The following is a 17,214-nucleotide window of genomic DNA, read 5'->3' as shown; positions in this document are numbered from 1 at the left end:
AAAATGAGAAACCTCTGAAAATTGAGCTGAAAGTTGAATTACCTGGTATTAATTCAGTCTCTCTCTGTGACCTTAATGTTTCTGAGGTAAGTTGAATAGATCTTACTATAAATTTGCATCAGTCAGCATTTACTGTATTATGCTGTAGTAACAAACTATAAAACTTGGAGAATTTATAGTTATTTGCTCAGGTTACATGTCAGCTAGGCCTGTTCTGCTCCATAAGTCTTGCACATTTCAAGATCCAGGTAAAGTGCAATTCCCATCTAAGATATGCCATTCTCATGACGGAGGGAAAACAAATCCAATGTATCCTGAAACTTCCACTCAGAGATGGCATATATCACATATATCACTGCTATTCACATTCCATTGGCCAAAGTAAGTCACAAGGTCAAGTCCTGTATGTATGGGATTGGTGAGTATCTTCTTACAGGAAGTCACAGGGCAGGAATGTATAATCTTACAAATAATAATAATTGAGCAAATAATTGGGACCAGTCTTACAGAAGAGCAGATAATTGGGACCAATCCTGCAGTCTACCAAAGTCCACCCTCTTGGTCACAAGTATTTCCCTTCTTTACACAAGGAAAACACCTCCAATCTCAGGATCAGACTCCAAAGTACAGGATTTTGCATTCTTCTCCTCTTGAATCATAGCCCTATAACATGCAGAGACAAGCTATCTACTCCCCCAATCCCATCTACCATATAATGTGAAATCCGAAGATAACCATTTCAGTTCAGAAATGGGAAAAGTAAGAGGTACACTGCATTTACTAGTGCACAGCAATTCTGAAATCCTAGTAGGCAGACGTGGGAGGCAGGGGATATTCTCACCTAGGCTCCTTAATTACTAGCTCCCAGTTCCATTGCTTTCCATCATGACCTTCAGCGCCACTCCCTTTCCAAGGTCCTTCTTGGCCACACCTGAGTAGTATTGGAGAATGTGTCATTCTTAGATGCTGAGCAGCTTTCTCAGCCTGTTTTCTTGCTCAAGGAAGGTTGGGGTCCATAGAGTTTTACACTTTAAAGTTCGTTTTAGACAGGCTAGTAGCAAGTCCTTTTCTTTTTTTATTTATTGTTTTTTTTTGCAGTTTTTGGCCAGGCTGCGTTTGAACCCACCTCCAGTATATGGGGTCAGCACCCTACTCCTTTGAGCTACAGGTGCCACCCAGAAAATCCTTTTCTTTTTTTAAAATAAGAAACAGGATCTCATTCTTTACCCAGGCTGGAGTGCAGTGGCATGACCATAGCTCACTGCAGCCTCAAATTCCTGGGTTCAAGCAATCCTCCCACCTCAGCCTCCAGAGTAGTTGGAATTAGAAGGATGTACCACCGTACCTGGCTAATTAAAAAAAAAATTTTTTTTTGGTAAAGACAGGATCTTGCTGTGTAGCTCAGGCTGATCATGAACTCCTGGCCTCAAGTGACCCTCCTGCCTTGGCCTCCTCATACACTGGGATTACAGATGTGAGCCACCATGCCCAGCATCTATTTTCATCTTTTAAAAATCCTTTTTGTTTTATTTTTAGGATGATTTATTGATTGAAGTCTCTGAGAAGTACAGATTACATCTCAATCTTCCAGAACCTGTTGATACTAAAATGACTACAGCAAAATTTATCAAAGAGAAATCTACATTAATCATCACAATGCCATTGGTGTAAAACAAGATCGTCATTCTGTTTTCAGTTTTTAGTACTGAAATAATGTGAATTATAGGACCTTCACCATCAGCAGAGGTAGTCATTTATATTAAACATTGATTCCTGTTTTCTAAGAGTTCACTTTGATGGAATGAGATTTTTTTTCTCTTCAGCTATTACTATTTTTTAAACTCATTTCCAAATAAACTTGACATCAACTAGAAATTTATCTGTACTTATTTTAAAGATATTTGTAGTGATCTTAAGTTATCATTTGGGAATATTCTAATTGTTTCCAAGTAATATGTGATCACTCTTGGTTTAGTGCTTAGGGAAAAAAAGGCTCTAGTAAATCTTTACATCAGGAAAAAAATCCCAGACTCTGTAAGAACCTTTTTAAAACTACCAAGATGGGTTGTTGCAGTGAATGTCTCCTCTAACAATAAAGATACAGGCTGAAATATAATATTCAAACCTAAGCTTCTGTGAACCCTATATTTTGACAAAACAGCTTTGCCAGGAGTCCAGACTAACCAGCTATACCTTATGATATCAGACATAGGCTTGTCTGTGGATTGGAAACAATGACACAGTAAGTGGATGTCATCGCACATTATAAGCAAACTATGTCCATCTCTTATTTGAAACAAAGGAGGTACTTCTGAGACAAGTGCTTTTTTCTTAAGCAGAAGTATAGAAGTTATGTTAAGTTTCAATTACCATTCACTCAAAGATACCAACTATCCAATTTATATCTCAAGCAGGCTATATGCACACCAAACTTTAAACTTAATCATCTTTTCTAGATACAAAACAGCTTCCTTGCAATTACTAACTTCAAGTTCAACATAAGGTCCATGAAGTTCTCCCTTATTTTAAGTTCTGTCATAAACTGTTTCCTTAACTTAAGCCTGCTTCTAATGGACAGCTCTTGTCCACAGAAGGGCAAGCAGCAGTACCTTACCTCACTTTAGATGGGTTTTCTGCATCAGTTCCAGGATATATATAGTTTTTATTCTAAACGTAAGGCAGGGGTATCTAACCTGTGCTCCATGGGCCACATGCAGACTATTTGCTTATCTGTGGTGTTGGATATCACTTATATTTCAATAGATTTTATATTAATAAAAAGATCACTACCTCTCACTGCCTACAGAAAGCAAAATGTTGGCCCGGAAAGGCATTAATAATGAATAATAATCAACTGTGGACTGTTTAAATTCGAATCTAATATTTTTTCCCTCTCAAAATTAAAAACTGAGATAGACATCCCCTATTTCAAGAACAGATTTTTCTACAAAATTGGTTTTAGGTCACTTACCATTAGTGCTTATGATTTCCCCATGTATTCCAGGATTTGTGCATTACTAGGTGAAGACTATTCCTGGCAACGTATTCCTGTATCTCTTATGGTCTACTCCTTTGTAGACCGCTTTGGGATATCCTAATTTCATACTCAGTAAGCCTCAGAATTGTGAGTTAGGTGTCTAACGGAGCCAGACCACACTTTTCATTTTGGTAGTAAGTATAACACCCAAACATGTGGTTCTTTACTAACTCCTTGAGCCTGAAGGGTCAGATTATATATCCTCCTTCTCAACCTACTCTATATTTTACCAATTATATAAATGTAAAATTCATCTGTATTGAGAGGTTACACATAAATGGCTTTCCCTGTATCTAAATACTGTAATTTAATGCGAAAATTACCAACAGATCAAAAATCAAACCAGACAACACTGAAGACATACGATTTAATTGTGATACACTCTTATGTAACCAAAAATACTATTTCTAACATTTTTCTTTCAGTTCTGGTAAGAGAAATACGCTGAACCCTGATTTAGATTATAGCTCAGGTTAATTTTTAACTCACAACAGTTTTTATTAGAAGGCAACTATTTTTTTCTTCCAAGGGAACAGAGCTATAAGCATTAGCAAAAAATGAATTAACTTTGAAACTGGATCTGTCTGAACCAGATCTGGCTCATGATGATAATGGTCCCTTGTGATAAGCTTACTCCTTTTGCATAACATTCATTCAACCTAAAATCACTCATACTGATTGTTTTCATAACAATACAGCAAGGTAAATGTTTGTGGAATATATGGAGTGTCACTTGTGCACCATGTAATAACATTTACAAATAGATTCAACACTGAAACACTTAAAGCAAATTTTAGGGGATGCTCCATATATCACATATATAAGAAAACACTAGTCGATTTATTTTAAATAGTCATAAATTATTCCAAACATTTATTAAAACACATCAGTAGAAAGTCTGGAATTGTGATAATGTTCCCAATTCATTTTTATTATCCTGAATATCACCGCCTCCTTCGCGCTAAAAGAAAGGCAAAAACACGACGAAATGGAAAAATGCATTTAGGCTGATAAGATAATGGGCTTAATTTTTTCTTTCCAACAGGATTTTAGGGCTTTCTTATTCTACCTGAGGCAACACTGGAGTGGAAAGACACTGAACACTTTTTAACATACACTTAACTTTTTTGCTTTCTCCACGTAGAAATTACCATTTTTTAGCACTGGAAATTGTTCACCATTGTATCTCTCCCCATCATCTTTTCTGACAGGACTTGGTGATAAATGGACTTTGGCACATATCTGACTCTAGCAGCCATATTTTACATATGTACACATATTCTATATGTATTCCATAGGTAACTGACACAGTTTTCCAGTTATTTGATTAATAACTTCTGATAATTCGGTTCATTTGCAATCAACTACCAATTAACCCTAGCGGGAAAATTCTACTTTCACAACTTCTATTAAATTTACAAGCATGTTCTTTTATTTGGAAAGAACTATAAAATTCTGAACTCTGAATTACACATATTCGTTTAAATAAATACCACACAAATTCTCATTTACAACAAGTAGCTGGTTTATATTATCTCAAGAGGGGAAAAACAACTATGTAGAGATTTATAGAAAAATAAACAATAATAGAAGAAATCTAAGAAAATGTTGAATTTTAAAATTTTGCTTTTTCCTTTTAAATTCTCTACCCTTCCCATCCATGATACACCAAAATTATATAATAGAAAGATTTAAACTAGGATTAAATTAGAAACTCAAGTTTCAATTCAAACCTGCCCCCCAAAAGAACAATTTTCCTGACTTCTTTTTCTCTCACATCTAAGCAATTAATTTACGCAGTTAAATTTCAGAACTTCAAGGTTTCACATGGGTTACTACGTTTAGATACCTGTCTCTGGGGAACCACAATTTTACTCATCCTACATTTCCTAGTGGAAATACTTTTCACCAAAGGGGTGGGCCACATGGCCCTTGACAAGGAACAGACAGCTTGAAATCTGGTGTATAATTATCAAATGTGCACAATATTTGGTTATAATAGGGATTTTAAAAATTCAGTAATGCTCATAACAAATAATTTATCTGGATAAACTCAATAATAAAAACAACTGGTTAACGTTAAAATAAAATGAACCACCTGCTTAATAACATATAAATATCTTGATAAGAATGAATCAGTGTGACCTGGGAGAATCTAGAAATTCTTGAATTAGTTATAACAACATAGTGATAGGTTTTTCAAGGTACTTTCTAAACTCAGCAAGCCACTGGGCTCCAACTGCTCCATCTACAACCCGATGATCACAGCTGAGCGTAACAGACATCATGCTAGCCACATCAAACCTAGATTAAGAGAAAAATGTTATTAGGTATTATGAAAGCAATCACTGGATTTTAGCTAATAACCATCCAGATGCTGACTCCTACCCTATAATCCCAAATTGGTAATATAACCAATTTCCACCTACTCTTCATGTCCCCCTATACCTTTAGGTCAAATTAATAGCCTGAAGGCCAAACAGACCAAATAGATACCTAGAACATGGGTCAACAAATCCTCCCCACCACCTATTTTTATTAATAAAGGTTTACTAGAATTTACTTTTTTTTTTTTTTTTTTGAGACAAGAGTCTCACTCTGGGGTTGAGTACTTCCTGCCTCAGCTTCCCGAGTAGCTGGGACTACAGGCACCCAACACAACACTTGGCTAACTTTTCTATTTTTTTTATTTTTTTGAGACAGAGCCTCAAGCTGTCCCCCTGGGTAGAGTGCCATGGCATCCCAGCTCACAGCAACCTCCAACCCCTTGGCTAAACTGCCTCAGCCTCCTGAGTAGCTGGGACCACAGGCGCCTGCCACAACACCCAGCTATTTTTTGGTTGCAGCCGTCATTGTTGTTCACGGGCGCGGACTGGATTTGAATCCGCTACCTTGGGTGTACGTGGCTGGCGCCTTAGCCACTTGAGCCACAGACACCGAGCCTAACTTTTCTATTTTTAGTAGAGATGGGGTCTCACTCTTGCTCAGGCTGGTCTCAAACTCCTGAGCTCAAGTGATCTGCCCATCTCAGCCTCCCAGAGTGCTAGGATTACAGATGAGCCACTTTATACACCAGCCTACATATTATTTATTCACACTACAATGGCAAAGCATTTGCAACAGAGACCATCTGGCCCAGAAAGCCTAAAATATATGCTATCTGAGTCTTAAAGAAAAAGCGTGCTGGCTCTCACCTAGAGTCAATAAATAAGGTTTCCCACCTCAAACAGAATTAAATGAATTTAGTAATGAATTTAGTTTAAAAGCTGCCACCCAGATAGAATGTATACCTGATTCTACCAGAAGATACAGTATACCATACCAATAACTATCTTTAAAACTGAGGCTCAAAACAGGCACAGGTTGGGCATAGCCACACATGCCTGTAATTCTAGCATTTTAGGAGGCCGAAGCAGGAGAATGCTTGAGCCCAGGAGTTTGAGACCAGCCAGAGCAATAGCGAGACCCTGTCACTATAAAACACAGAAAAATTAGCCAGGTATGGTGTCATGTACCTGTAGTTTCAGCTCTTTGGGAGGCAGAGGCAGGAGGATTGCTTGAGCCCAGGAGTTCAAGGCTCAAGCAATACCATTTTACATCAGAAGCATGAGCATCGTGGATTCTGGTATCCCTGGAGATCTGAGCACCAGTCCCTCAGGGATACGAAGGGATGTAACAAGCTTATAACTCCCTCTCAGTTTTGGCACTTACCCTTTTTCATTGTCTGCTGGAACCAGTTTATCCTCTGAAGCACCAATTGCTAAAATACACGCTTGAGGTGGGTTAATAATAGCAGAAAAATTCTTAATTCCAAACATTCCTAAATTAGATATTGTAAAAGTGCCACCCTAGAGGAAAATGGATTAAAAATAGACCGTATAAATTGCTTGTCAACATAAACCAGAAAATATGACAAATGTTCTGTGAAAACACCAAAACTTAATCTTTTAAGGAAGACCTGAATAGAATACACATTACTGAAAATACACAAACATTACAATGTGAACAGAAGTCAATTATGTTGGCTTCTGCACTCCAGTTTTCAGGTTTTGATCCATGATTTAATTTTTCTTTATTTTCTGGATCTTGTGTCGTTAAGAATAGGTGGCAGAATTAAAAGGGGAAAAGTGCAATAAATGCATTCTGCTTACCTTAGAAATAACATACTCCTTAAAATTCAGGAAGCAAATAACTAATACTTTACCTGGAACTCATGTGGCTGTAGTTTACCCTCTCTTGCTTTGGTTGCTAAAGAAACCACATCATTAGCAATAGTTTCCAGTCCTTTTATGTGTGCATTAAACACAATTGGTGTGATGAGTCCTGCAGGAGTACTGACAGCTACACTGACATCAACAACGTGATTTCTGTTTAAAAAGAAAAAGAAACTTAATAATCAACAACAGTGTTTATTAAGAACCTACTTGCTAGGTTAAACAAAAATACTGCTATTTACTTCAAAAAAATTTTAGAACCAGCTTGTGCTACTGTTTGGGCACAGAAACTCCTGCCCTACTTTTATGTTTTGCTGTGTCCTATCCTTCACTTGCACTTTTTAAAAATGAATGAGAAATGTGCCATATAGGTTGGTTTTACAGACATCTTCTAACTTCCCCTGCCATCTGCTTTGAATAAAACATGGGTGTAGCTGAGTAAAAAAATAGTTCAGCTTTCAGTGAGAATTAAACAGTCAGAACTCCTTGGATTTTGAATGGAACCATATTGGCTACAGTTGAGTCTCTGCAGGCAGAGTCTGAGCAGAAAAAAGGAAGAATGGATGGAAAGAACTAAATTTTGGAGAGAAACAGGGTGTTCAGGATGTAGAGGGTAGTGGTGTCTTAGAAGAACATAAATGAGACTGCCAATCTTTTCCGTAGCAGGTGATCTTATATAGTTGGGTCTCATCTCATAATATTTAACACTAAAAATACTAATACTAAATTTCAAAAAAACTACACTGAAATTCAGTTATCAAACTATTCAAAAATCAACTATAATATATGCGCTTTTGTATTCACTCACTAACAAGATTTGTTGCAAGCCTAATAATGGCTATTATTTTATAGAGAGCAAAACACTATTTAAGACGTATACAACAACCACAATGTGACGTGAAAATAACTGATTTGTATTGGTCAGCAGATATAAGTATTAACATTTGATTTGTTCTCTACATATATATATCAAGAAGAAACACTGAGTTTTAGTAGAGGTTAGTGGGGAAAAAAACTGTGATTTTTTTCGCCCCCATCTAAGTAAACAAATTCCTGAATTTTATCCACAGTCTCCTTAGGGTTTGTGTAAGGGCCCCTGCTAAAGTGTTCTGAGATGGAGAAAAGCTAAAATTTAACACAAGGGTATAGCTCTGCCTCCAAAGAACTCCGGCTCTTCCTAGGCACAATCTCCAGAAGATCTTGGGTACCAAAATCCTCATTTGCCTAAGCTGGTTAGAGACAGGCTTTTGTCACTTATAAGCATAAGGATCTGCTTTAATAATATAATGTGTGGACTCGGCACCTGTGACTCAAGTGGCTAAGGTGCCAGCCACATACACCTAAGGTGGCGGGTTCGAATCCCCAGCCCGGACCCGCCAACCAACGACGGCTGCAACCAAAAAATGGCCGGGCGTTGTGGCAGGCGCCTGTGGTCCCAGGTACTTGGGAGGCTGAGGCAGGAGACTTACTCCAGGAGTTGGAGGTTGCTGTGAGCTATGCCACAGCACTCTATCCAGGGGGATACCTTGAGGCTCTGTCTCAAAAAATATATATATATAATGTGTGACCCTTATCAGTTACCATAGCTGGACTCTAGCCAGGGTCTCATAAACCAAATACTGATTTCTTGATAAAATTATCTGTCTTTAAAAAAAATTTTTTTAATTGCTTGGTTAGTGCTCTTTGCCTGGAGAAAATGGGGATGGTGTTTCCTATGTTGTTCACCAATGAACTAGCAAATAGTACATGTGTTTTTTTTTGTTTTTTTGAAGCAGTCTCACTCTGTTGCCCTGACATCATCATAGTTCACAGCAACCTCAAACTCTTGTGCTCAAGTGATCCCCTTGCCTCAATTTTTCTATTTTTATTAGAGACAGGGTCTTGCCCTTGCTCAGGCTGTTCTCGAACTACTGAGCTCAAGTAATGTGCCCATCTTGGCCTCGGATTAGAGGCGTGAGCCACCTTGCCCAGCCTAATACATATTCAGTAAATGTTTCCTGAATGGCTGTATGAACAAATAAGAAATGAAAGGCATTTGGTAAGAATTAATGAACCGATGGAACTGATCCTGCCACCTAAATTCTTCTATCTAAATAAAAGCATACATCAAAGATAACCCAAGTTTAGTTCTAGACTATTGAAATAAATATAGAAATAAAGTCACAGGAACTTTTTGATTTACCAGTGCATATAAAATTACATTTTTTTTTTGGAGACAGAGCCTCAAGCTGTCCCCTTGGGTAGAGTGCTGGATTCGAACCTGCCAGCTCAGGTGTATGTGGCTGGCGCCTTAGCTGCTTGAGCCACAGGCGCCGAGTCATAAAATTACATTATAATGTTGTCTACTAAGAATGCTATAGCATTTTATCTTTTTTAAAAAATCAATATTTTGATTACCTGAGTTAAAAAATACTTTATTGCTAAAATACATTAATAATCATCTGAGATTTCATCAAATTGTAATCTTTTTGCAAGTGCAAAGTCTTATTGATGTTGATGGCTACTGACCAATGAGGGTGGTGGCTGCTGAAGGCTGGAGGGACTGTGGCAATTTCTTAAAATAAGACAACAATGAAGTTTGCTGCACCAACTGACTCTTTCTTTCAGAAAGATTTCTCATCTTTCTGAAGCTATTTTATAGCACTTTAGCCACAGTAGAACTTCTTTCAAAATTGGAGTCAATGCTCTCAAATTGTCCCCGCTTTATCAACTAAGTTTAGGGAATATTCCAAATCCTTTGTTCTCATTTCAACAATGTTCACAGTATCTTCATCAGAAGTTGATTCCTTCTCAAGAAACATGGCTTCTAATCCCAGGAATTTAAGAGGCCAGGGTGGGAGAAGTGCTTGAGGCAACACAAGACCACCCTGGGCAACACAAGACCTGTCTCTGCAAAATAATTAAAAATTAGCTGGGTATGGTGGCCCATTCCTGTTGTTCCACCTATTCAGGAAGGTGATGTGGGAGGACTGCCTGGGCCCAGGAGTTCAAGGTTACAATGAGCTATGATTATGCTACTGCATTCTAGTCCTCCAGCTTGGGTGACACTAAGACCCTGTCTCAAAAAAACAACAAAAACAAACCCAAAATCCAATACTTTCTTTGAGCATCCATAAGAAGCAACTTCTGTCTGTCCAAGTTATATCATGAGACTGCAGCAATCCAGTCACATTTTCAGGACCTACTTCTAATCCTAATTCTCTTGCTGTTACTTCCTCCACTGAAGAACTCTCTGAATCCCTCACACTCACCCAGGAGGACTGGTATCAACTTCTTTCAAATTTGTAGTAATGTTGATATTTTGATCTCCAAATGAATCACAAATTGTTTTTTTTTTTTTCAGACAGTCTTACTCTGTCACCCCAGGTAGAATGCCAGAAGTGTCATCATAGCTCAAACTGCAACCTCAAACTCCTGGCCTCAAGCCACCCTCCTGCCTCAGACTTTTAAGTAGCTCAGACTTGTAGGTACGCCACTATGCCCAGCTAATTTTTTCTATTTCTGATAAAGACGGGGTCTTGCTCTTGCTTAGGCTGGTCCTGAACTCCTGACCCCAATCTTCCCATCTCAGCTTCCCACAGTACTAGAATTATAGTTATGAGCCACCACACCCAGCCCACAAATGTTCTTAATGGCATCTAGAATGATGAATCCTTTCAAGGTTTTCAATATACTCTATTTTGCTTAGATCCATCAGAGGAGACATTATCTATGGCACCCATAGTTTAATGAAATGCATTTCTTAAATAATAACACTTGAAAGTTAAAATTACTCTTTTATTCACAGGCTGCAGAAGAGACACTGTATAAGCAGTAGCCCACATTCATCTCCTTATACATTTCCATGGGTAACCAGGTTCATTTTCAGTGAACAGTAATGTTCTGAAAGGTATGTTTTCTTCTGAGCAGTGGGTCTCAACTCAACATTGGGCTTCAAATATTCAGTAAACCATAGTATGAACAAACCTCAACAGAGCCTGTTGTTATTCAGGCTTTGTTGTTCCATTTGCAGGGCACAGATTAGATTTAACATAATTCTTTTTACTTTATTTGAGATAAGAGTCTTGCTCTGTTGCCCAGGCTAGAGTGTCAGGGCATCAGCCTAGCTCACAGCAACCTCAAACTCCTGGGCTTAAGCAATCCTACTGCCGCAGCCTTCTAAGTAGCTGAGACTATAGGCGTCGGCCAAAACACCCAGCTGATTTTTTTCTATTTTTAGTAGAGACAAGGTCTCATTCTTGAAGAGGCTGGTCTCAAACTCCTGAGCTCAAGAGATCCTCTTGCCTTGGTCTCTCAAAGTGCTAGGATCACAGGCATGAGGCACCACACCAAGCCTAACATAATTCTTAATGGCCTGAGGATTTTTGAAATGGTTAATGAGCACTGGGATCATCAGCTGCCATTAGCCCCTAACAAAGGGTCAGCCTATCCTTTGAAGCATTGGAGTCAATACTGACTTCTCCTCTCTGGTTATTAAAGTCCTAGCCTATATGGCTTCTTCTTTCAAGATAAAGCTGTTTTTTATCTATATTAAAAATCTAGTGTTTACCATAGCCACTTTCATCAATTATCTTAGCTAGATCATCTAAATAACTTGCTATAGCTTCTGTACCAGTACTTGCTGCTTCATCAAGTTCTATTAGCCTTCACAGAATGGAAAAGAGTCACAGCCTTGCTCTAGATTAGGCTTTATCTTGAAGGAATGTGATTGCTGGTGTGCTCTTTACCCACACCAGAGGTTCTCAACCTGTATTAAAGGGCTGCGGCATTAGGAAGGCTGAGAACTACTCACCCAGACCAAACTCTGTCTGTACTAGCAACAAAAATGTCTCACTTTCTCATCATCCATATTCACTGGAGTAGCACTTTTAATTTTCTTCAAGAACTTTTCTTTTGCATTCATAAATTAGCTAACTTTGACGCAGCAGGCCTACCTTTTAGCCTATCTTGGCTTTTGACACATTCATTATTAAACTCAATTATTTCTAGCTTTTGATTAAAAGTGAGAGACTTGAGTATTCCTTTCTTTCTTTCTTTTTTTGAGACAGAGCCTCAAGCTGTCCACCTGGGTAGAGTGCTGTGGCATCACAGCTCACAGCAACCTCCAACTCCTGGGCTAAGCGAGTCTCCTGCCCCCACCTCCCAAGTAGCTGGGACCACAGGTGCCCACCACAACACCCAGCGATTTTTTGGTTGCAGCCGTCATTGTTGTTTGGCGGGCCCGGGCTGCATTTGAACCCGCCACCTTAGGTGTTATGTGGCTGGTGCCTTAGCCGCTTGAGCCACAGGTGCCGCCGAGTATTCAATTAAACACTTAAGGACATTGCAGGATTATTCATTGGCCTAATTTCAATATTGTTGCATCTCAGAGAATAAGGAGGCCCAAGGAGAGGGAGAGAGACAGAGGACAGCTGGCTGGAGGAGCAGACAGAACACATACAACATTTATCAATTAAATTTGCTATCTTTTATGGGTGTGGTTCATGGGGCATCAAAACAATTCAATAAATAACATCAAAAATCACTGACCACAGATCCCCCCCAACAAATATAATAATAAATAACAAGGTTGAAACACTGTGAGATTTACTACTATGTGACACAGAGACAGGAAGTGGGCACATGCTGTTGGAAAAGGACGCCACTGACTTGGTTGACGCAGAGCTGCCACAAGCCTTCCATTTGGAAAAAATGCAATTATCCGGGAAGCACAATAAAGCAAAGTGCAGTAAAACAGAGTCTGCCTTTACTTTTCTTTATATATTCTCAAGAGTAGAAAGCTCTCACCTCATACCCACCTAAAGGGTTATAACACACACACACACACACACACAAAATAACAAGCATTGATAAGGATATGGAGAAGAAACTGGAACCCTTATCCACTATTGGTGAGCAGATGAAATGGTGCATCCACTTTGAAAAATATTGTGAAAGTTTCAGAAAAATTAAAAATTTTGCTGTGACCCAGTAATTCTATTCCTAGGGATCTCCCCAAGAGAAACAAAAACATGTGCCCACACAAAGACTTGTACATAAATGTTCATAGTGGTATCATTCATAACAGCAAAAAAGTCGGAAGCAATCAAATGATCCTCAACTGGAGAAGGCAGAAACAAAGACTGGAACACGGACACAAGTGAGTCCTAGTCAGCAATGGAAAGAATAAACTCTGGGTACAGGCAACAACATGGTGAGTCTCAGCATCGTTAAGCAGAAGAAACCAGATGCAAAAGATCATATATTTTATGATTCCATTTCTAGGTAAGGCCTAGAAAATATAAATCTATAGACTCAGACTGCCCAGGAGCTATGGGCAGAAGCAGGAAATTACTACAAACAAACACGAATGATCTCTGTGGAAATGATAGACATTTCTAAATTTAGACTGTGGTAAAGGCTGCACAATTCTGCAAATTTAACAAAAATCAAGGAATTATACACGTAGAGCAGATGGATTTTATGTTATGTAAATTATGGTAAATCAAAGCTATTTAAAAAAAGGAAGTGCCTATAGGTTGGCACAAAGGAGACTGGAAGGAATGTTAAGAAACCATGCCTGCTTTAGAATATTTACAATCTAGATAAGGAAATGGACTTGTTGCATACAGAAAAAAATAAAGCAGCAAAACCAGAACATAATAACTATTCATTGCATTAAAGGAAATGCCAAATGAGTAATACGTACAATATTTAGGAAGGAAAGCTTACTTTTGCCTTAGGTTTATAAAGTGGGGCAACTTGAACTATGCTCTAATGATAGGTATGATTTCAACAGGATACAGCAGTGTAATGCCATTGTTTAAGACAAAACTGTACTTACAAAAAAAAGACTAGATGTATGTCTTGGTTCAGAACAGCTGATATTCATATCTTGGCTTGACATTTACTACATGTGACTTTGGGCAATCACTTAACTTCTCTGTGCCTCAGTTTCCTCATGTGTGAAATGGAGACAGTAATGGTATCTACTTCACAAGGGTCTCATGAGAATACATATAAATTTATAATTTTATACATATAATTTTATAATACATATACATTGCTTAAGCATTCATTAAATGACACCTGCTGAGCTTATAATCACATGGGGAAAAAGAACATCTAAAAACAAAGAAAGGGAAAGCCAAACAGCATCCTAGAGAGACGTGAAAGGTATGCTGAGTCACAGTAGTTAACATAGTAGTTAACTACAAGGCTTTATAGAAAAAGAAGATTGCAAAAAACACATCTTAGCCGAATTATGGAAGGCTCTGAATGCTTGAGAAGTGAACCATTTCTGTTCAAGCACCAGAAAGCAATCCCTCTGTGATATAATAGGAAGGCTGATTTCAAGTTTGTTTAGTGGGCTGAATGGTGGCTTAAAAAGACATACTATGATCTAATCCCTAGAACCTATCTATCAGTATGACCTTATTTGGAAAAAAGGTCAAAGGTCTTTGGAGGTATAATTAGGATCCTGAGATGAGATCATCCTGTATTATCTGGGTGACCCAAAATCCAATACCAAGTGTCCTTAATAAGAGAAGACACAGACATAAAGCAGAAGGTCATGTAAGGATGGAGGTAGATATTACAGACATTACAACCGCAAACCAAGAAAAGCCTGGACCTACCCAAACTGGAAAAGCCAGCAAGGATTCTCCCCTAGAGTGACTGGAGGGAGCACAACAACCCTGCCAACACTGGTTTTAGACTTCTGGCCTACAGGACAGCGAGAGAATAAATTTTGTTTTAAGCCATCAATTTTGTGGTCATTTATAACAGCAGCCCTAGGAAACTAATATGGTTTATAAGGAATATTAGACCCTCAGATCTTCTCTAAGCGGGAAGTAACAAAGCAAAAAGTTAGAACCGCTATACAATATGCTTGACCAGATTGAGAAATGGTTTATAATAGTTCTCCTAGGGAGTTTTCGGAAAGAATTCTTGGTGTGTATACACATAGAAAACTAGGCCCTTGGTTAGGCAATCATTAAAATCAAGTTAGTATTCATGGTATACCACATGTCTTTGTCATACACAATTATTCTTATAGTCATAAAAATATTAACACTGGCTTGGCGCCTGTGGCTCAAGCGGCTAAGGTGCCAGCCACATACACCTGAGCTGGCGGATTCAAATCCAGCCTGGGCCTGCCAAACAACAATGATGGCTGCAACCAAAAAAATAGCCGGGTGTTATGGTAGGCGCCTGTAGTCCCAGCTATTTGGGAGGCAGAGGCAGGAGACTCGCTTGAGCCCAGGAGTTAGAGGTTGCTATGAGCTGTGATGCCACAGCACTCTACCCAGGGCAACAGCTTGAGGCTCTGTCTCAAAAAAAAAAAAAAAAAAAAAATTAACACTGAAGGCATATCATTCTAAAAAAATTAACACTGAATGTGTGTGTAAATACGCACATTAATTTTCCCCCAAGACAAAGTCTTACTCTGTTGCTTGGGATAGAGTGCAATGGCATTATCACAGCTCACTGTAAGCTCAAACTCCTGGGCTCAAGTGATCCTCATGCTTCAGTCTCTCAAGTAACTGGGAAACATGTAACTACAAGACAAGTAACTACAGACACATGCCAGCACACCCTGCTAATTTTTCTATTTTTGTAGAGACATGATCTTGCTATGTTGCTCAAGCTGATCTTAAATTCCTAGTCTCAAATGATTCTTCTGGCTCAGCCTCCCAAAGTGTCAGGATTACAGACATGAGCCACAGCACCAAGTGCTCAATATAGATTTAATCCAAATTTGTGCTATAATCAATCTGAGAGGGTAGTAATATGTGTGATTGTAGGGAGGGTATATAACAAAACAAAAATTTAACGTTCCTTAATAGCAAGTCAGTCAATAAAGTGAAAAATAAAAAAATTCATGAAAGGCAAGGTGGCGCCTGTAGCTCAAAGGAGTAGGGCGCCAGCCCCATATGCTGGAGGTGGCAGGTTCAAACCTAGCCCTGGCCAAAAACTGCAAAAAAAAAAAAAAATTCATGAAAGGCAAAAAAGAAATGTTATTTAGAAATCTAAAGGTAATCCTGTAGCAAGAGGGTGGACCAGACGGATTATTCAGCTTAGCTCTCCGAGAACCATTGGGGAAAAAGAGAGAACCTAGCCATACCTGGTGCAAGGACCTTGACCACAGTCATAGCTCAGGAAGAACAGTGAGGAGGTAGTGAACTGGATACAGTGTGTGATCTGGAGGGTGGAAATCTGATGAATTAGGCAAGTGATTATGGCCGGCTAACACCCCATGGAGGTCTGTGACAAGAAGAAACCTTTCTAGAGTTTTCAGTTGTTGTGGTAAACCACAAGTTGAGTGGAAAACTTGAAGAGTGGGGAGACTCCAACAGTATTCAGCAACCAGATTTGAATGTAGTTGGAGTGGACTTGCCATAGGTTTGGTGGCTGGCGAGGCAGCCATACTGAGAAGGTCTTGATGGCCAGGGGGCTGCCATTGAGGGAAGGTCAGGAGAAGGTCTCAGCAGGGGCCCAAAGCACAGCAGTCTTAATTCTGCCTGCCAAGTCCAGAACTCCATTCTTGGGACAGGCTAAAGGACTCCTGCACCCCATGGGAACTGGTATAAGAGGACACCGTAAGACCTGCCCCTGAAGGATTATTGTGAGCTTTAAGATCGCAACCCGGCAGGGTCTGACTGCTCAGAAAACAATCATGTGATCACTAAAGGCAACTAAGTTTGGAATAAGGACCATAAAGATTCCTGGCTGTGCTCTCTGTCTCCTAAAAACATCACAGCACCATCTGGTGTCCTGGAAAAATATTGCAACATATTGTCACCAAAAGCAAGGATTTCTGTTTATCTGGCCATGAGGAAAAGTTAAGCTTAGCTCAGGCTGAGGCTACTTCAAAACCTAAGCTCTGGCTCAGCGCCTATAGCTCAACCGGCTAAGGCGCCAGCCACGTACACCTAAGGTGGTGGGTTCGAATCCCCAGCCCGGACCCGCCAAACAACAATG

The 17,214-nt window shown here is 39.1% G+C and overlaps 2 protein-coding genes across 2 annotated transcripts in view; one reads left to right on the top strand and one right to left on the bottom strand.

Annotated features, from left to right (window-relative positions):
* PIH1D2 (PIH1 domain containing 2) overlaps window positions 1-1,738 on the top strand; it is a 4,950-nt gene extending 3,212 nt beyond the window's left edge. Inside the window, 2 exon segments of the mRNA XM_023516058.1 lie at window positions 1-86; window positions 1,537-1,738. The exon segment at window positions 1-86 is cut by the window's left edge and continues 1 nt beyond it. Coding sequence (XP_023371826.1) covers window positions 1-86; window positions 1,537-1,671 — 221 coding nt within the window. The 3' untranslated portion in view covers window positions 1,672-1,738.
* A 2,161-nt stretch (window positions 1,739-3,899) lies between these two features.
* Window positions 3,900-17,214, bottom strand: part of DLAT (dihydrolipoamide S-acetyltransferase) — a 41,126-nt gene continuing 27,811 nt past the window's right edge. The window contains exons 12-14 of the mRNA XM_003794737.2: window positions 7,242-7,404; window positions 6,749-6,885; window positions 3,900-5,341 (exon numbers count right to left, since the gene is read on the bottom strand). Coding sequence (XP_003794785.1) covers window positions 5,212-5,341; window positions 6,749-6,885; window positions 7,242-7,404 — 430 coding nt within the window. The 3' untranslated portion in view covers window positions 3,900-5,211. The remainder of the gene's footprint in view (window positions 5,342-6,748; window positions 6,886-7,241; window positions 7,405-17,214) is intronic.

The sequence above is a fragment of the Otolemur garnettii genome, unplaced genomic scaffold, assembly GCF_000181295.1.
Source record: "Otolemur garnettii isolate 467f Iridium unplaced genomic scaffold, OtoGar3 scaffold00086, whole genome shotgun sequence".
NCBI lineage: Eukaryota > Metazoa > Chordata > Mammalia > Primates > Galagidae > Otolemur > Otolemur garnettii.
Note: the sequence above shows the minus strand (reverse complement) of the source record. Positions and strands in the feature narration are given on the sequence as shown.